Raw genomic sequence first — 21697 nt, forward strand, 5'->3', positions numbered from 1 at the left:
GTACAGGTTGAAGGCAATACACTGACAGCATCATTACACAGAAAGTAAACTGCTTGGAAAAGCATCTTACATTCTAGCAGCCATCATCCTAATCTGCTCAAATGGAGTATACCCTATGGGGAACTCCTAAAAGCATGCCATAATTGCAGCACAGATGAGGCTTACCAGATAGAACAACAAAAGATGGTTAAACGCTTCAGGGAACTGGGGTACCGCTTGAAAATTTTCAATCAAGCGCAACAAAAGGTCCAGTGATTGAGACATGAGGAGGTATAATCCCCAAAAGATAAATTCTGAAAATGCCACGCCCAGGTTTATCACCACCTACTATAGGAGTACACATAAAATAAGGAATTGCCAGAAGAAACATTGGGAGCTCATTACTTCCGACCCAGTAATAGGTGGAAGCATGAAAGCCTGGTCCAAGGGCACATACAAAAAGCCTAGATCTATTAGGGACATGCTTCACCATGACAACTCAAATTCTGCTAATCCCAATCTGTGGATGAGTGAGCAAAAAGTATTTTATAAGTGTGGTTCCTGCAAGTTGTGTAGATATAGTGTGAACTGTAAGCTTCCTACAGGCAGCAGCAGCAAGCGTATCAGTAAGTTAATTACCTGTATATCGGATTGTACAGTTTATGGGCTTGAATGCCCTTGCAAACCGACTTGCATTGTCAGCACCAGGCTGCCTATGAAGAAAAGGATCCTAGAGAATCTTTGGGCAAAAAAAAAAAAACAATGGGACCGCCTATCTGGTGGTGTGTCATTTTGCAAGAGTCCATCATGGTGATCACAAATCACTGTCCCTTTATAAAATAGACAGGATTGAAAAACACATCAGGGCAGGCGATCGGGAGAAAAATCTGAGGGTCCTGGGATCTTGTTATATTTTTGACCTAAATACGAAGTGGCTAGCTGAATAAACAGTTAGCATGTCATACTGGGCTCTAACACAATAATTTGTCCAGGCCATATTTAGTGGAATCTGCAGTAGTGCTTTATGTGCGGTTTGACATGTAGGTTTTGACATAGTTGTTTCCTTATTGTCAGTTTTCTCTGATGACTTTCACTTTTTATCAATTCACATCTTTGCACTTTACTTTTTTATCCACATGTGAACAATGTAATTACAATTTTGATCTATCCTGAGTTTGGTTATTGGGTGCTAGCTAGCTCGGCTGCAGAATATCTTAGAGCATGGAATGAAAGTCAGTTTATGTTTATTTTATATTTCACTGAACATAATTTATTCCATGTTGTCAGCAGAATTCCCTTCCTTTGGACCCTGACCTGTCAATATTATATTTGATTGGGGAAAGGGTCTCCGCACTAGGGCGCCACCTTGACAAGTATCATATATGTCTGTTGGTATATGTTTTCAACAGAGCAAAGACAATATGGGAATGAATGTGCTTAAACTATATATATATATATATTTTTTTTATTTTTTTTTATTTATAAATATATATATATAGTGATTGTTGTTCTATTTGGTGGTTATTGTTAGCTGAACCAGGAATAAAATTGGCTCTGTATGTGTCTGTCAGCATACGGCCATTTATTAGTTATAATGAGATCACAGAATATATAGAGGCGCATATCATAAGTGTTATGTATTCATGATCTATCCTTGACTGTCCAACAAGGGAACAGTAGCTCGTAAATGATATTAGGTATAAATGCACTTACCAGGAAATGTTTTGTAATTATCTTTTTCTTCATATCAATGAATTCCATTGGCCTAGGAGATTCATATATGCATATCTGAAAAGACCTTGATTATATTGTAAACACATAGAAAATTGAGTTCTATGGTTAATTATTTTTTTGTGCTTTTCATCTTATGAAATAATTTATGGCTACCCAATATGTGCTCACAGGTTTGAAATAAAATTGATTTGGCTCTTTCACGCAGCTAGCCATCCATCACATGTATCTGCCATTTTTTATAGACATTTTTCATGGGTATTTAATTATGTTCACATTATGCACTTTATATGTTATGCTTTGGGGTTTTGTCACACTGCACTATGTGTGCCTTTGGGACATGTTATTACTTAATTATCGTCCACAAAATAACGCATGTCCTGTTTCCTATGCTAACTTGAGCTGTTATTTGTTTTCAGTATAATTATCAATTTTATGGAGCCACAATATCTAAAGGATTTACCTTGATTACTGTAAAGTAAATGCATTTATTTGTGAATTACAGCATATAGCTGACATACAGCAAGTATTATTGTGTAGTATGGATTGTTGATATTGGATTAATCAATGTGCACAACAAGAAGTCACCTTTATACACAGACTACACATTTTCATACACAAACGAAGTCACATCACAGCTGTTGGATTCCCAGTCATGAACTCTACATCAACCCCAGCACATACGTACGTGGTCAGGCAGGCTCTGTGACCCAGTCCTAAAGGTTAATGACTGACAGGTCACAGGTTGGGTATCACTTAGCCGACAGCCAAACACACATGCTTCAATCAGATCCCACAGATAGCCAGCAACACCAGAATGGTCCCAAGAGATTGGCCCCAGTAAAGAACAAATGGCCAGAGGGACACATGCATTCCCACAACACCATAAAGTCAGATGCCACATGAAGTTGGGTGCACCTACCCAATCAGGACACAGCACGCGAAGCACACGCAGTGACAACATGCCCCTCAAGCCAGACAACTGGACACGTACTTGCTGGCCCATATAGCGTCTATGCCAGGTCGAGGCACACCTGCTTTTTCTATCTGGAAATTGTATCTATGACTCCTGTTCACATATTTCACCAGGGAAAGAATGTTTTATTGTTTTTTTTGCTCCCAGAGAAATGTATAAAACATGCTTCACTTCAATATCCTATGAGAGACAGTCCTCACTGCAGTGCTGTAACTGCTCTCCCAGCCATAATGTTGAATTAAACAAATTGTTTCCTGTTTTGCCAGATGCCTCTTGTTTTTTAGGTAAATCCTCCGTCGAGCAACAGGATCACAGTATTTTGTTGCTCTCCATGATTGGAATCTTGTATTTCTGGTGGGCAAGGGCCTGTGGACAGTAAGGATTTTATGCCAGTCGATTTGTGGCATGGATATGTGGCACTTTCTGAGACAAACTTCAAAAGCTGACTGTGATAGATTTCTCTGTGGCCGAAAGGAGAAAGAGAAACAGCAGTGCTTTTGTAGGTGGAAGGAATTCTTCATTGCTATGTATCATTGGTGTAGGGGATTCACAATTAAAAAGTGTTGTTTATTAAGATATCCTGCATCATGTACTGAACATTGCACTTCATATTTTAACAGTACACTGATGTTTCTACTAGGAATAACACTGTATATCATTCTATGCATTGAAAAGAACCATAAAAACAAGGAATTATACTATCATTTAGGGTCAATTATCTTAAGAGCACAAAATACAGTAATTTAAATGTTAGAATAAACTCACCTGTGCAGGAAAGTGCTGGAAGTCATTAAATGACAAGTTAAGGTACACTAAACTGTGGGCTATCAATGTCAGATCTGGAAGTCTGTCTATAAAATATGCCTGAAGAGGAAAACAAACATTATTTCAAAATCCAATATTTTACAGGGCAACACCAGACCATTTTGTGATATATTTACAAATATACAGAAAGGAAATGTTTACTTACCCTGCCAGTATCTGTTTGTGGCATGTAGTGGTGTAGATTCACATGCTGTGCATACTCCTGCCATCTACTGTTGGACTCGAATGAGTGCAAGATGTTTGTTTTTTTCAAGAACTCTTCTCGAGTTACGAGGTAGTGTGACTCTACTTCTTCCTTGTGATGCCCATGGTCATTGGGTCCATTGTTGGATTGTTTTTCCACACAACGACTGAGGATGACTGGAGCAGAGCGACACAGGGAAGAGAGAGAAATAGAAAGATGTCCATGCAAGGGGAGCAGAAAAGAATGGTGACTGCAACAACCAAAGGTATCCGGGGATGGCAGTGTGCACATGTGAATCTACAGCACTACATACCACAAACAGATGCTTACAAGTAAAGTAACACTTTCCATTCGAGGCATGTATGGCTGTAGATACACATGCTGTGCACACACTGAAAAGTAGTCCTCCCCTAAGTGGTGGCTAGCCTGGGGATGTTGCAGCAGACTGAAAAATGGTACATAATACAGCCTGGCCAAAAGTTGCTTGTTGGCAGGCTAACACATCTACAGCATAGGACTTTGTGATGGTAGACAAAGTAGCTTCTTTACAAATGTCAGATGTTGGAATGTTCCCAAGGAAGGCCAAAGAGGCCCCTTTTTACTGGTGCAATTGACTCTTGGGGGAGCAGGCAAAACCCTTTTAGCTTTCGCTTAACAGATTTAGATGCATTTAACTATCCATCTGGCTATGCCTGATTTTGATAAGGCCATTCCTTTATGTAGCTCAGAAAAAGCAACAACCAGTTGCTTAATCTTTCAAAATGGTTTTGGTCTATCTATATAGTACATTAGGGCTTGTCGGATACCTAAGTTATTAAGACCTCTTTTGGCAACTAAGTCACATTGTGGAAAAAAGACTGAAAGTTCTATAGACTGGTAAAGGTGGAAAGGAGAAACCACCTGTGGGAGAAATATAGGGTGGATACAAAGGACTACCCTAGCTCTAGGAACCTGAAAGAAAGGTTCTTCTAATGTTAAAGCTTTAAGCTCACTACCACATCTCAGTGATGTAATGGCTACTGGAAAAGTTACCTTCCAAGAAAAAAATTGTAAGGGTCATGACTTGAGGGTGTTAAAAGAGGACCTACAAATCTTGCGGGATAATATTCTTGCGGGATAATATTTAGGTTCCACACTGGGCCCTTCCTCCATAAAAGCTTTGATGACTGGAATTCCGAATAGTGACACATGTTGCCTATATTGGAGATATGCAGCAACAACTGCCAGGTGTAGCCACATAGAAGTGAAAGGTAAACCACATGTTTGTAGGTGAGGAAGGTAACAAACAGTGTTCTGAAGTGTGACTGCCAGAGGATGAATATGGTTTGAGAGACAGTAACAGACAAACCTCTTTCATTTGGCAGCATAGCAGGCACGAGTAGTTGCCTTGGGTGCTTCTTTAAGAATGTTCATGCATTCTGGGGGTAGACTGAGATACCGAACTTCCAAGGCCTTCAGAGCCAAATCACAAGGTTGAGACTCTTGGGGTCAGGGAGTCTGAATTTTTCATGGTTCTGTGTGAGAAGGTCCAGCCTGCTGGAAAGCCACTTGTGTGGAACCACCAAAAGTTCGAGGAGAGTGGTAAAACATGGTTGTCTGGCCCAGGTGGGAGCCACCTTGATGAGGGTGACGGATGTGTGCCTCAGCTTCTGATACCAGAAATGAAATGAGGGGGAGCAATTAAAAAGCGTAAACAAATAGCCCTTATTAGTGCATTACCCATGTACTGGACTGATGGTGTGGGTATCTGGAGGCGAAATTTGGCCATTTAGCATTTTCTGCTGTGGCGAAGAGATCCACATCTGGAAATCCCCATTGCTGGAAGTACCAAAGAAGGACTGTCGGATGAAGTTCTCATTTGTGGAATTGTTGCTGCATCTTCCTGAGAAGGGCGGAGAGGTATTCCACCAACAGGTGGATTCTGTGGTGGAAAGCCCATTGCCAAATGGACTGACCAAACTGAGAAAGTTGAGGGAAGCGGGTCCCTCCCCTCTTCTGAATGTAGTACATGGCTGTCATGTTGTCTGTTTGAACAAGGACTTCCTTTCCCACTATTTGGGAAAGGAAGGCCTTGAGGGCTAGTTGGACAGCTAGCAGTTCCAGATAGTTGATGTAGAGGTTTCTGCGAGTGGGGTCCCACTGGTCCTAAACAGATTGACTTTGTAAGTGCACCCCCTACAGACTGAGGGATGCGTCCGTTGCAACAGTGACCCGAGGAACTGGGGTGAGAAAGGGCTGCCCTGGAAGCAAGTTGTTGGTGATCCACCATTTCAGAGAGTGATGGGAGCGGGTCTGATTAACACTGGCTCTTCCCAATGACCCTCCTTTTGAAACCACTGCTGCATGCAGCATTTCTTCAGCGGACGCATGTGCAATCTTGTGTGGGCTAATATGGCATGCAGAAGGACATCATCTATACCAAGCACATGACTATCCTTACAGTGACCTGTTGATTTGGCTGAAAAAGAGGCAACAAGGCTTGGAAAGAGTGTAGTCTTGTCAGATGGGGATAGGCCTTGACGACCTCTGCATTGACTCTAGCTCCCAGATATGGTTGAAATTGAAGGGGTTGGAGATGGGACTTTACAGCATTGATGGTGAAGCCCAGTTTGTGCAATAGGTCTATTGTGGCATGAGGGTGTGCATGACACTGTAGTTGCGTTCTATATCAGCCAGTTGTCCAGGTATGGAAATAAACTGGAGGTAATGCCGAATGTACCGGATGAGTCGGAATGTGGAAGTAGGGATATTTGAAGTCTGGTGCCACCATGAAGTCACCTTGCTGCAACAGAGGTATGACATCCATAAGGGTGACAATATGGAAGTGTTCTGATAGGATGTACTCGTTTAGGGGTCTGAGGCCCAGAATGGGCCTGTGGGACCATGAGACGTTTGAAGGTATGCAAAAAGTGAGCTCTTGCTCAGGGCCCCAGCCTTTCAGGGGGCCTCCAGAAAAAGGCAGCTCTTCCCTGCAGAGAGTCCTGCCCCAATGGCTTTGAATAATTCTTTAACAGATTGTTTGAAATACTGTTTTCCTTTCATTTATTTTTTTGTGGGTGATTTATGGGAGTCTAGTACAGATATTTTCCAGAGAAATGCTTATGTTTTTCAACACCATATAACAACCATATAAACATTCTGTTAGATCAAATCAGGACATCGCAAGTTAGAAATGAGAGCAGTCACAAATATTATTTGCAATAATATTAGTAAGCTGCTGCTGTACCACTATCACTGAATATTAGATGTAAGCACATTTAGAATTTAGACCAGTGTGGCTGTGTACTGTCAGTAACCTGGCCAAAGAGGGCATGAAGGAGCTGAAATTGGATCATAAATTAAAAGCTGTTCTGAGCTGGGGCCCCCAAAATATACTTGGCCCAGGGCCCCTACAATCCTTAAGATGTCCCTGGAGAGATTCATCTTTCTTTGAAATGAGTAAGAATAGGAAATACACCCCTGAGCCATGTAGGTGTGGTGGGACTGGCTCTATGGCCCTCTTGAGGAGGAGTGCTTAAACCTCTTCATGAAGTAGAAGCTGGTGTTCTAGGAAGAGAGTGTGTCTGCTGTCACGGGCTACTCGACATTTTCTGTCATGGGCTACTCGATGTTTATTACTCTGGCCAACTGGAACTGCAGAGTAGTCTTGATCCTTGTAGGTTCTGCCTTGACCAAGGTAAGGGCAGCCCTTTCTGGTAGCCACGGTGCTGCTGACGATGGAACACCAAAGGCAGTCTGTGCCCTCCAGAAGGAGTCCCAGAGGAAAAAAAAACCAAAGGGAAAAACCTCTATAACAGGAACTCCATGGAACAAAAATGAGCAAAAAGATAAGTCTTCCAACAAGAAAATAATACTGGAAGAAACTGGAAGAAGCGAGGTAAAAAAATGGAGAAAAAAACAACAGGAGCGAAGATTACCACCAAAGGAAGTGTTGCAGCGCAAGGAGAACAAGAATCACACTCCTTATATACCCTTAAACAGGAAATGGCCAAAAGGAAGAAGACAGACACATATTGGACTAGGAAAGAATCATAAGAGAATATAGAGAAAGGCGCCATTTTGGAAAAGGGCCCTAAGGCATGCACGGAAAAAGAAAGGCATGCTGGGATAAAGAAGAACATGGCTGCTAAGTGTAAAAATAAGGAAAGAAAGAAGAAAAGGAGAAAGAAGAGAAAAAGAAGAAAAGAAGAAAGGGACAGGCTGCACCAGGTAAGTGAGGGGTCGGGGGAGGGGGTGCCCATGTCTAATTTCAAGGGCGCGCCGCGCCTTTGAACTCCCTGAGGCCCCACCCCACTTTGGGGCCTCCTGCGAGGAAATACAAAACAGAGGGGCCGCTAGAAACATAAACCGCGGCCGCTCCCTGAGCCGCACGCTCAGCCGCGGCGGGCTGCGGCACGACATCTGCTGGGTGGGGGTGAGCTCTAGGCAGTAACCGTGTTGGGTAATGTCTAACAACCACTGGTCTGAGGTGATGTGTTGCGAAGCGGGGAAGAATATTTGCAGACATCCCCTGACAGGATGTTATGTTATCGGGAGGGAGGATTGGCAAGTCACTGTCTTGCTGGGGTGGCCCCCTTGGGGGAGCTGAGCTACCTTTGTCTCTACCCTTGGAGCTATTCCCATAATAGGCACATCAGAAGTAGGTCGCAGAGGTTTCATGAGAGGTGGTCTTGGAGCCTCCGCAATAAGCCTGTAAGGAAGATTCGTTTAAATCGCCCACGGTTATGGCATTTTCAGTATATTTCTTAATTTTCTCCATGATCTTGATAACCTGGGACCAAAAAAGATGTTCCACATTGAAGGCCAAATTGAGGATATGCTGTTGAGTGTCCAGCTTCAAGCCAGAGGCACGGAGTCAGGCATGCTTGCAGAGGAGGAGGGTTGAATCAATCACCCTAGTGGTGGTGTCAGCAGCATCTAGGCCACATCTGATGGTTGTGTTAGAAATCAGTTTGCCCTCTGTGACCAGCTCCCTGCTCCTTTTATGGTGCTCCTCTGGTAGGTGTTTGAGGAGCTCCTCCAGTTCGTACCAGTGTGCCCAGTCATATCTAGAGAATAAACCAATCAAATTGGCGATGAGTCAATGGTTGGCAGATTGTGCCGCAACTCGCACACCAGTGGCATCTGTTTTTTACTCTTTTTGTTCAGCAGAGGAGCACCACCCTCTTACTAAAGAATCTGGTTGGAGCTGGCTTCTAATATATATAGGGTCTGAAGGGGAGGCCTTGTATTTTTTTTATCAACCCGTGGGGTAGTGACTTATGCTCCAGTTGGCTCCTTGAATCTCAGGTGCTGGTTAGAGCATCCCCATTCGCAGAGGACAGAGTCTGAAAGAGGAAGTCCTTCTCATCAGGCTCCTCATGCATCTCTACATCGTGATAAGCAGCAGCTCTACAAAAAACCTCATGGTAAGAGGAAGTGTCGTCCGGTGGAGAAGGTTGGGCATTGTAGAGGTCAGGATTAGTATCTATGAGTGTGGTGACCACTGTGGAGTGTAGGATAGTACGTCAGGTAAAGAAGGTGGAGGGGTAGGTGATGCTGGCGGGCTGGGGGAGTATAAGAGGTTGGAGGCAGTTCGATGTCCAGAAGAGGACGGGTGGCTTTATCTAGATTTTCACTGCTTTGGAAGAGGACAGGGCTCCAAAGCTTCTTGAAAACTGAGCTGTCTTTTTGAAGGCCTGGGAGCTATCATCAGAGACTGTGTGAGAATGCAGCCTGTTTGAGGGTGGATGGCAATTTGTTTTTTTCAGTCATCGAGGTGGTTTTGTAATTTCTGGAGGACTGGTTCAACTGGGTGATTTGGTGATTGTCCATTCGGAGCTGAGAGTTTCAGCACTTGTGCTTCGAGACCAACGCTTTCGGATCTGGTGGTTGGGTTGGTGATGAGCCGGGTGTGGGTGGTGCTGAAGGCTTCGGTTTTAAGATTTTCTTTGGTGCTGAGCTGCTGCTGGGCATGGTATCCAAAGTTGACTGTCAGTGCCGACCATTGCCTGAAGGCAGTGGCAGCTCAGAAGCCTGCTTCTGTGGCCCCAGAGCAGCTGAATGCCTTGTGAGGTAGAAGCTTGGAGCGGTGTTGAGGGGGAGGGAAAGCTGATCTCAACCTGTTGAGCCGGTGAGAGATCTTCAATCTTGAGGTCACAGCTCAAACTCTCTACGGGCAAGAAAGCTTCCTTGTCAGCAGCCAAAGGCTTGGGGTGATGTTGCCCCCTCAAGGTCCTGTCTGCGAAGAAGTCTGGAGTCTCTTCTGCACCCCTGCACGACATCTCAAGGCGACGGGCCCATGGTCTGAAGGGTCTTCTTTGACCAAAAGGATTGACGTGTCACAAGAGACCTTGTTGTGCTTGGGTGAAAGGCAGAGATTGCACACTTGGTGGAGATCGTCCCAGGGGTAGTTTGCACAACATCACAAGCAGTATCAAAAAAGCTTTTGCTCTATCGCAGAAAAGTCATGCTCAGAGCCAACTGCACTGAAGGAAAACAGAGGACCCAATGGGCGAGGCCCCATTGGGGGCTGGAATCGACTAGTGCACTGCTCCGAACGGAAACCAGAAACTTCCACCTGATAGGCAAGAAGGCGGCAATACGATCGTAAATTATATCAACAGAGAGGTACAGAACAAGAAACTCAATATTGATCACCGCAACAGAGTTGATTCAGACCACAGAAGCACATGTCTGAACCTGCAAACATGTGCCTATAAGACGATCTCTGATACAAAAACTTCCAAATGTAGGTATCCATGAGAAAACATTAGACAAGTTCTGTTAGAGTAATTTACACTTCTGAATTGTCCAACCTGGCCCTTTTTGCACTGTCATCCCCAAACCTTTTGCCTTCCTCCTCCTATTTATTCTGACCTCTTATTGTTGGCTCTAGGACTCAGAGCATTTTATCACTGCTGATCAGTGCTAAAGTGCAGGTGCTCTTCCTTCTAAAGTTGGTATGGTTGGCTTATACCTAATTGGCACATTTATTTAATTTACCTGTAAGTCCCTTGTACAGTGGTATCTCTACACATAGGGCATGTGTCAACACCAGAGCAGTACACGCTCTATTGGCGACAAAAATGCAAAAACTCAGCACTCTCAAAACAACATAATTTATGCATTGTGCTGATATGTTGTGGTTTAACCTTTTGCATTGCAGAGTTCAATCTTGAAAACTTATTTTTAATATGCTTACAAATACTGTTCCTTTGCAATGTATTGCTGCAGGTTTTCAGAGTGTGTTAGGGTGTGGCCCCTTTCCAGGGCCTTCCAGAGACTTTCCCTGCAACATGCCTGGGCGTGGTTCTGGGCTGGGCCAAGACCCTATAAAAGAGAGCCAGCCCAACTCCCAGTGCTCACTATTCAGAGGTCCCGGTGCAGAGCAGCAGCATCTTCTTGAGCTCCTGTCCCGGCGGCCTATTTGGATCTTCCAGTCTTCTGCCCTTCATCCTTCATTGGTGATCATTGTTCCCGGCGGTAAGATGGTGGTTGGACTGTCCTGACACAGTTATTGAGAATTTTCATATTCTTGGTTTAATTCTTAAATGAGTAACAGATTACTTGCGCGCTACCATTTCTTGACATTTATATGGTAGTTTACAAATAGGCAAGACGCGCGATTAGTTTCATAAAGGTTTGACTTTGTTATTCATTGCGTGCTACCATTTCTTGACATTGGCATGGTGGCCTAAGAATCGGCAAGACGTGCAATTAGTTTTATGGTGTTTATACATTGTTGTCAATTGCGCGCTACTATTTCTTGACATTTACATGATGTTTTACGAATTGACAAGACGCGCAACTCGTTTCATGAGGATTTAACTTTGTTGTTCATTGCGTGCTACCATTTCTTGACATTTACATGATGGCTTAAGAATCGGCAAAAGAAGCGCGATTCGTTTCATTGTACTTTGATCTTGTTATTTATTGTGAACTGTTATTTCTTGACATTTACATTGTGTTTTACGAATCGGCAAGACGCGCGATTCGATTAATGATGATTTGACTTTGATATTCATTGCGTGCTACCATTTCTTGGTATTTTACATGGTGACACTCGAATCGGCAAGACGCACGATTCTCTCCTCAAGTTTATTTCATGTTGTTTATTGTATGCCACTATTCTAAGATATTTATTATGTAATATTCGAGTTGACAAGTTATGTGATATGTTTCCTGTATCCATATTGTGTTATTCATGGTGCACAATCCTTTTATGGTGTTTAATATATATATATATATATATATATCTGCAATATGCACAATTTGTGTTGAAACATTTTAAGAGTACACAGAAGGCCAGAGTTTCTAGATGCAATATTGTATGGTCCTATATACATTCTCAAAACAGGATTTATATGACTGGTTTAAAATTTAGTCAGAATGTTTTTTCTGATTCTCATGTAAAGGAAAGTACTTGAATAAGAAAGTTTTCATTTAATTCATCTTGATTCCCTTACAGGTATCCGGCCATCTTGAAACTTAGTCATTTTAAACTTAACTCTTTGATTGTTCATGTTTTCAGAGTGACTAGGCTTAGAATCATAGTCTAGTATTGATTTCAGGAGATTTAATTTTCATATTGTGTGTTCTAACCTTTTTCTTACTACAGGTCTCCTTCCCAGCTGTTCCCTTCCTAATCCCCTCTTCCCCTCTTGAACTCTCTCAGTCTCTGTGATTTATCTATCAGAGTCTTGGAGCTGTTCAGTGGTGGACGTGTTGGGAACGTGCACATACCCCGAGGATCTGGTGACTCTGACAGCATGTAAATTAAATGCTACTAGTTCCCTTCTGTGGGCAGCCCCTGCCTGTGGAGGGAGAGAGGGGACGGGCCTCCCCAGGGTTCCATGAAGGAGGAAGCATTGCAGCAGGGGATGAGACGCGTGGTCCCCCGAGGCGAGGGAGGCTGTGTATGCCTCGGTTCCTCACCGGGCAGTAGGAAAGCATCAACGGAGGCCACGCCCAGCTGAGGGTTAAGGAGACAAGGTGACCCCCATCTGAGGAGTGGGGAACCTCCAGGTGCAGGACCCTAGGGATCGAGGGTAAGTCCCTCTGTTTAAGTCTCGCCCCCCATTTGGACAGGATTCCAGCTGGGAGGTTGGCGTGGCCACCCTGGATGGAAGTCCCCATGCCTGTCCAGCCCTTTTCCCCTGGTGCCAACTTTTGTTGCGATAGGAGAGCGTGAGCTCCTCATGATTATAAGTACTACATTCCACCGGATAGGAATGCAGGAGCTCCTGTGCTAGACCGGGTGTGTGTGATACCACCCATTAAATGATAGCACCACGGGTGCGCCTGCCCTACAGATGGATGACCTGCTTTCTACTGCAGAGAGTCCTTGTGATAATGTTGAGGCCTCTATGTGTATGGGTTCACTGCAGCATGTGTACTTACGGGTGATGTTTCATCGCAGGTGCAGTCATGATAATGTGGTACAGTGATGATGATGACATGAGCATACTAGGAAGTTTTCATGACCTGCCATGTGTTCCTCTGATGTTTCATTTTTATGGACATTTATGATGTTGTTTGACATTTCTGGGGATAGGTGTTTTACCATGATATGTGCATTTTGGTGATAACAATGTTTTCCTGACTACTGCTTATGTTGCAAAATAACCAGTACCCTATGTGTTTTATGTGACTACTGCTGGCTTTTGCAGAGTACTGAGTAATGTTCCGAGAACTGCTTGTGTGGCAGGGTATTCTGACATTTTGTGTTTGGTCTAATGATGTTGTGTATAATACAGTTTATTTTTATATAACTTGGTGTTGTGTTTCCTTTGTGGTGTACATATTGCATCATGTGGGTTGTGCAATCGCTTTACACATTGCCTATGAGATAGGCCTGACTGCTCGTGCCAAGCTACCAAGGGGGTGGGCAGGGGTTATCTTGGGTGTGTAAAGCCCTGGTTTAGGTGCATACCCTAGCCAGCCAGAAACCCCATTTCTAACATTGTTTACTGTATAGACTGCCTACTGTTCCAGTCTCTGACACTGCGCACTGCTTCATAATCTCAAACACAGAACTTGAAACATGAAATATTTTGCAGCCGTGACTCAAGGAAGGCTCTGACATTTTCTACTGGCATATGGCAGTTTTAGTGGCAGACCTAATCTAGGGAATTGTAGCGCGCTCTGCATACAGTATGTTTGGAAAATGCAGCATTTGCTAAAGTGCCATTCAACATCCACACTGCACCAAGTGTAAATGGCCCCACCGGACTTACAGGTGCCACCTCATTTTCTCCATGATAATGGGAACATGTATTGTAGATCCATTGTGAAAAAGATTCTATTTTCAAAATAATCCATTTTGTTTTACAAATTTGCAATGCCCAACTAAGAAAGTAACATACAGGAAGTGGCTTTGCGAGTGCTGGATGTGTTACTTTGCAGCATGGAGGATGTTTCCTTGCACCCTTTTATCAATTGGTGGACTTTGATGTATTGGATCACAAAATAGTTATGATTAATCTATCTGTAATGTTGGGGATGGTTGTTAAGGTCCAAGATTAGATTGCTTTCTTCCACTTAGAAAAGTTCCAATTTGTAAAAAGGAAAACACCAAGGCCCCCTGCTTTCGCACTGACTTGTGATTTACTTAATAGATCAAACCTATCTCCCATATGTATGTGGAGCTTCTGGGAGTCCTGGGGGCAAGCGTGGACACTGTGGTTCATCAGTATGCAGATAACATCCATCTTTACAACTGATGTTCCTATCAAAGTATGACATGAATATTTTGAAGTAATATCTAATTAAGAGTTAATGGTGGGTAACCTCATTCTGAAACTGAGCTCACTATTACTGAGTTATTTTCCTATACCCAGGCCAGTAAACAACAATGTCCCTTAAGAATTGACTACTACAAAATGCATCATTCCAAACCCCATAGATTTAATCTGAGTCAAACCCTGGAAATGAAACCCAGAGGCAAGGGTCAGGGGATCTGTCATAACAATAATTGTTAGACTATACCAACAGTCAATAGGTAAATTAAAAACGTCCTGTGTGAAACTGCCTCTTTTTCATGTCGTAAACCGTATTTTTGACTGGTAATGCTGGTTGAACTCTGCATACTGGTCCCACTGTTTGGGCTCTGACCCCTAAAACATGGTAAAATTAGCTAATCTCTCAGTTACTTATTTAACTTTATAGTAGAATCATAGTAAACCCCCCCAGTTAGCTACAGCAATGGCATGGAAAGTTAACTGTCACCTATGGACTGCAGCAATTATCATGCGGGTCAGGCTTACCTGTGTAGCCTGAATACTGCAGCTTTTTAAATCTGCAAGTGAACCTGTCAAAATAACTATTTGTCAGGAAAGAGTCCTTTTTTTACGCACTAAATAAGCCATTGCTAAATAAAACTTGCAGTCCACAAGGGAGAGTACCTAGTATTTAAATGCACATGCACAAATTTAGTTTTGTAATGTACCTACAATAATTAGCCCCAAAAGTATTGTTCAGTATTAAGGGATGTAGCTGTCTTGGTAAAAAATAAAAGTTCAGAATAAAACCACAGTTTTGCTATATTTGCTTTGGGACTAGCTATTGGAAAAACTGAAACACATGTTTAATGTTTACTAAAAACTATAATCAGTGGTGAAGTAAGATTTGTAAAAAATATATATAGAGGAAAAATGAATTTAAGAAAGTTGGACTTTGTCTGCCTGGACTTCCAGTGGCTAATTAGCATTATCATGCCAGCAGCCGATTGGTCAGTCTTTCCCCGTAATTAAGTTAAAAAACAGCTCCCATAGCAGAAACAATGGCTTTTGCCTTTTAGCAGGAGGACTTGAGTGTGAGGTATGAGACACATCAGCTCATGAATTGCAGCTGGGAAGGGTTCAGGAAGTTCATTAATCTGAAAGGGACCAAGGTGATGGATGCCCATTCACATGTATGAGTAAAGGGAAAGCTGGGGAACAGAAGGTTTTTGTTTCCTAGGCTCTCTGGTCCCAGCTTGCCACAATCCAAGTGAGAGGGGAATTAAGTCCCAGAACCAGTTTGCTGTAGCTGAGGAGGAAGGGCTGCTCAGTTCCCTAAACGCCTGGCACCCAAGCCACCTCAATGGGCAAAAAAGTGGCGTCATCTTGGATTTTATTTAGAATAGTGCACTGTGGGTAATTTTGTGGTAAGTCAAACAGGATGTGCTGCAAAAGTGGGAAGGTTTGCCCTGGGAACCTTTTCCTCATTGGTTAGGGCATGTTCGGGAGTCACACACACTCACTAGATAGTGAATTTGACAAATGTGACACCTCACCCACAGCACACCAGAACACTCACTGGATCTCTGGATGAACAGGAGAGGACTACACTTGCTGTCTGAGGCCTGTGTGGAGACATGCTCCCACTTGGACCAATGAATAAGAAGTGGAATCCAAGGATCAGTTGACTGACCTCCTTTGTGGCAACAGGGACAGAACAAGATATAAGAGGCCTTTTCCTGAGGTACCAGCTGACCAGTAGCAACTGAACCTAAAATGCACCTTACTGCTGGCCTCCTTTGGATTGAGTCTTCAACCTGGAATGCTGTCCCTGATGTCCTCGGAGCCTCAAAAGTGATCAAGAAGAGCTGCTTCAAAACGCTTAACAAGCCTGTGGCATTATTCCTTATGATGGACTCCCATTTATCCCAATTAACAATACACTTTCTTACACCTTCTGCACTCAGACCATTTCCGCTCCGCAGTACAGACCCAGGCTCCAGAAAGATGGAATCAAAATGGTACATTGCTTCCTCTCAAAGTCATTCTCCGTACAAGTCCTCAATTGATTTTAGAGTTACAAAAATATACTGCACCAACTTTCTGCTCAAAACCCTACAATGACTCCCACAGGATGCCAAATAAAATGTTAATTGTATTGAATCTCCATTAAGATGCTCCACTTTAAACGTTTTTTATTTATTTTTCAATGTACACATAGAGCAAATAAGACCCAAAAGTTAATCTCAGAACTATACACAAAAAGTTAGTACATCATAAAGGCAGTTTACAAAATAGCAGTTTCAAAAGTTTAGTTACCTAAAAACATTTTACACTGTTACATATGGTTAAACAAAAGTCACATACATAAACAAATTCCTGTAGAAACTTTAAACATTTGCCATAATGATATGTAGTGACGATCAAACAAAAAACAAGAACTAAAGAAACAGAAGCGGATGCATTTCTTCATTCAACATGGCCTCAATGATCATACTAAGATAGAGTGGAAAAGACAGCATGCGGTAGCTATCCAAGAAACCTAAATTAGCAGCATACTGAAAAAACACAAGAAATAAAGACCTGTTTAGACTCAAAATTTTGAAAGCCAGGAAAAACCAACATTTAAAAAAACTTATAGTCCTCAATCATAAAAAATGGAACTCCCTGCTATGAACACTTGTGCGGCTCCATTGCTACTAAATTTCTGAACTTTTTTGAAGTTCAATTCTCACTTAACCCTGCAGCACCCAAATATCTCTGCCTTCACTTAATTTCTCTGGTCCATTATATTTTTTAAGTTTTACTTGCCAAGTTATATTGATGATATGTTAGTATTACGTAGCCTGTCAAGTTTGTAGGGACTTGCCTTCTCATATAGCTTGATCTGCACACTAAATACTAAAGTGAATACTAGACCTGACACCCCAGCACAGTCAATAATTTTAGAAAGGGAAAAAAACGGAGTTGCCCTTTTGAATAATTAATTCGAAGAATAATGGGAATACCATAATGAACAACACTTGTGACATAAATTCATATATTATGAGTCAACCTCACGCCTTAATACATATCTTGTTTGTTGCCAGATATCAGATTAAAATATTTGCCTGGTGATAATCTGTTTAACAAAAATATATATAAATATATATACCTTAAGCTCAAGGGAAAGCCCTCCTTGAGCAAAGCTATCTAAAACAGCGAATTCAGAAGGTGTGATCGTTTCTCCCCCAGAATAAGCATTTGTCACATCACGAAGCTTTGTCAAGCCTGCAAAACAAATATTTAGAAAATGAGAAAATATTCAGCTTTACAGTCATTGCAAGATCATAAGTCATCTCGACTTCCCTCCCTTAAAGACCTCTGTTCAGTAAAGAGGGTATAGTGATCTCTCCAACCATTTATTTTCCCTAAATTAGGCAAAATTGTTTAATTGGCACGTTTGGAATAAACATAATTGTTGGACATGTTTGTGACAGCTAAGCGTCGTTTATAACATTATAACAGAGAATAACTGATGTTTGGGAAGAAAATGGTAGGGCATGCCATGCGGTTCAATTTACTATTCTTTGAAAGAGCTCAACAATTATTTTCTAGATGTTTTTCCTTTCATGTATGACATAGTCCCTAGCGGAAACATTTTGAAACATAACACAATGAGACTTCACGTAAACGTTAAAGGCCTGCGGTTTGTGCATACTGTATGACAACCATAGTCAAAGCCATTCTTTGTGGATTTGGTGAACTTAAAACATTACAGACTCACTAACATACATAATATGTACAATACAGGCAGCAGCATTAGTGCATGTACCCCTAAGGATGCAAAGCACAGGCAGTTGCAGCAGGAGTGCACGCAACCCAACACACAGCGAAACAGGCCAGACTAACCACTGGGATTTCACCCATTTCCCGATCAGCTGCTATTAGGGAGAGATGGACTGCCATGATCCAGTCCTGAAAGCATATCACCAACATATTTGAAAAACATGTGCTGTAATTTCTACCATGTGGACTGATTTTTAGTTCTGGCTTGATAGAGCAGGTGTCTCAAAGAAACACTGTACCAATTCTTTAACAAACAGAAGAGTGGGAATTGGACAACTAAGACAAGTATTATTCTCTTACCTCATGCTTTTAGCTGTTGGGTGACTCACTGCACCTTCTAGGAAATGTTCCCATTCCAATGCATGAGGAGTTATTTCCTATCTGAAAAACACATTCAGGCCTTCATTACAAGTCTGGCAGTCCTAGGACCGCCAGACTCGTTGTGGCAATTGGACCGTACTGGCTACATGCTCCTGAAGATAGGTTAATTGAGTACCGTGAATCGGTAATAGTAACATCTGTTATTTCCCTCACTTAGAAACTGCAGGAGTGTAGGATGAAGGGCTATATAAAAACAAGTAATGCTATAGTACTATTAATAGCAAAAAGACATAGGCCCTCATTATGACATTGGCTGTAAATGCCGCTTATCGCCACACTGAAGGCCGCCAACTTACTGCGGTGGCGCGAGATATCCGTTCACCATATTATGATACACACACATCAATCTGACAGAATTCAGCCACATACACAAATCCGCCAGACGAAAGGTCATTGCTAAAGTGGCGGTATCAAAACCCACACCGTTACGCCAACAGAACAACGCCCACCTCATTATGACCCACGACATGGCTGACATTCAACAGCGGTAAACCATTGGCGGTACATAACGCCACACTCACAATGGACACCCACAGACAAAACACCACCACACTGGACAATTCAAACAACACACACCTGACACCCATACACACACCACACCCACACCACTATAAAACACACACCCACAGTACCCACAACCCTTTACGATTACAAATCATTGCCACCAGACAGACACCAAGACCACTGACACAACTAGAGCCACACACCACTCACACCCATACACCACTCACGCACTCCACATCACACACCCCAAAACATTACCCAACACACCCCCACCAACACACCACACATAACACCCATGGCACCACGAAGACACCCCCGTTTCACAGAGGAGGAGCTAAGGGTCATGGTGGAGGAAATTGTCAGGATAGAGCCACAGCTATTTGGAGCACAGGTGCAGCAAATATCTATAGCTAGGAAGAAGGAGCTATGGCAGAGGATCGTGGACAGGGTGAATGCCGTGGGACAGCACCCCAGAACAAGGGACGACATCAGGAAGAGGTGAAATGACCTATGGGGGAAGGTATGTTCCATAGCAGCAAGACACAAGCTCACTATACAGAGGACTGGCGGTGGACCCCCACCTCCTCCCCCACAACTCACAGCATGGGAGGAGCAAGTCTTGGCAATACTGCATCCTGAGGGCCTGGCCAGAGTCGGAGGAGGACTGGACTCTGGTAAGACAACTCTCTACTATTATCACCCGCCTACCTGCATGCCATCACATACCCTCGACCTCACTCCCATCACTCCACTACATCCTACACACTCCACCATCACATCTCACTAATACCAATGCCAAGCCCTGCATGCTGTACCAATGCATGGACACCCCTCACAGCCCTGCATTGACACTCATCACTAAAGCATGCACAGCATAGAGGACTAAAAATCCCACCATACACTAACATACAAAAGTGAAAGCTGGCAGGGCAAAACCAACCATAGAGGGGAAGCCAGGGATGTACAATATCTCATACACATCAACCATAACACATCATTTACATCCCCACAAGTACCCCAGGCAATGTCACCGGAGAGGCGGTGCCAGCGCTATCCAGTCCCCCAACTGAAGAGGCCCACAGGGATGACAGTAACTCTGGACTTCAGGATCTGGACGATCTACCTGGCCCATCAGGGTCCAATGGACAGCCGGTTGCCCAAGCCCAGTCACAGACCACCACAGAACCTCCTGCATCAGGAAACACCACCACAACACCCACCCTGCATACCCACACCTCTGTCCCCAGAACACGTCAATCAGCAGTGTGCCCACCTGAACAGGGACCCAAGGCTGCACCTCATACCCAAGACAATCAGTGACCTGGGGTCAGTGGCAGTGGGCACACGGTTCAGAGGACAGAGGCACAAGCCAACAGGGAATCTGGGAGGAGTGGTGTGTGCCAGGGGGAAGACAGGCCCAGGGAACTGACTCTCCAGGAGGCACTCTCCGAGATCCTGAGAGCCTACCAACATTCCCAAGACACGATGGGCCAGATCCTGGACAATGTGCAGGAGAACAAGCTGCTGCAGGAGGGATGGTACCAGGGGATCAGGGAGGACTTGCAGGCCATCAGCAACACCCTGATCTCCATAGAAGGGGTGCTGGCAGATATGGCCAACATTATGAGGGAGGCAGTCTCACACCAGAGGCCCCTCTGCCACTAGCCAGTCATCTGAACAGCCTTCCACTTCCGCTGTTGACCAGGAGGACCGACCACAGGACTGACAGGCCACCAGCACCCCTCCACCTGCAGAAGGTGAACCACCCTGCAAACGTTCCCTGTGATCCAGACAGAAGCCAGAGACACTTGCCAAGACCCCCACCAGGAAATGAGACTCTCCTGATTTCCCCCCCTTGTGTCCTACTCAGTCACCCTGTCCACCTTGAACTTCCATTGCTCTCCTTCCTATGTGCCCTTGGACAATGCACCTGTGCTACAAACAGACTTGGAACAATACCCTGGACTTTCCTCCATCATCACCCCATCGCACTTTCCCCCTATATGTTAGCACTTCAATAAACACCATTTGACAAAAATTGATTTTGAGTATGTCATGTATATCAAATATGTATTGTTTGAAACAGGTACAACCATTGCAAATGAACTGTACGTAGAATGAGCGTAGATTAATAACCTGTAGCTGGCTGTAGTGATCACACCAGGAGTATTTTCCATATCACCAATGTTAGAAATGTGGTCTTTGGTTGGCAGTCAGGTTATCACCTGTCCAAGCAAGGACCCTCACTCCAGTCAGGGTAAATCACAATCAATCCAAATTATCCCCTGCCCACCCTGTTGTAGCTTGGCACTGAGCAGTCAGGCTTAAACTAGAAGGCAATGTGTAAAGTATTTGTGCAATAAATCTTACAATAACACCATATAGCACAACAAAAATACACCACACAGTGTTTAGAAAAATATATAATATTTATCTGATACGATGCAGGTCAAAACAATTAAAATGCAATACGTATATGTTCAGATATCACTGTAAAAGTGATATAAAGTGTCTTAAGTCTTTTAAAAGCAAACAAAGTCTCTTTCAAGCACAAAGTACCTGGTGCACGTGCATAATCTCCTCAAAGAA

The 21697-nt window shown here is 43.4% G+C and overlaps 1 protein-coding gene across 1 annotated transcript in view; it reads right to left on the reverse strand.

Moving 5' to 3' along the window:
• LRRC63 (leucine rich repeat containing 63) overlaps positions 1 to 21697 on the reverse strand; it is a 358867-nt gene that overhangs the window by 99570 nt on the left and 237600 nt on the right. The window contains exons 7-8 of the mRNA XM_069205393.1: positions 17550 to 17665; positions 3452 to 3550 (exon numbers count right to left, since the gene is read on the reverse strand). Of these exons, the coding sequence (XP_069061494.1) occupies positions 3452 to 3550; positions 17550 to 17665 (215 nt within the window). The remainder of the gene's footprint in view (positions 1 to 3451; positions 3551 to 17549; positions 17666 to 21697) is intronic.

The sequence above is a fragment of the Pleurodeles waltl genome, chromosome 8, assembly GCF_031143425.1.
Source record: "Pleurodeles waltl isolate 20211129_DDA chromosome 8, aPleWal1.hap1.20221129, whole genome shotgun sequence".
In the NCBI taxonomy this organism is placed as follows: domain Eukaryota; kingdom Metazoa; phylum Chordata; class Amphibia; order Caudata; family Salamandridae; genus Pleurodeles; species Pleurodeles waltl.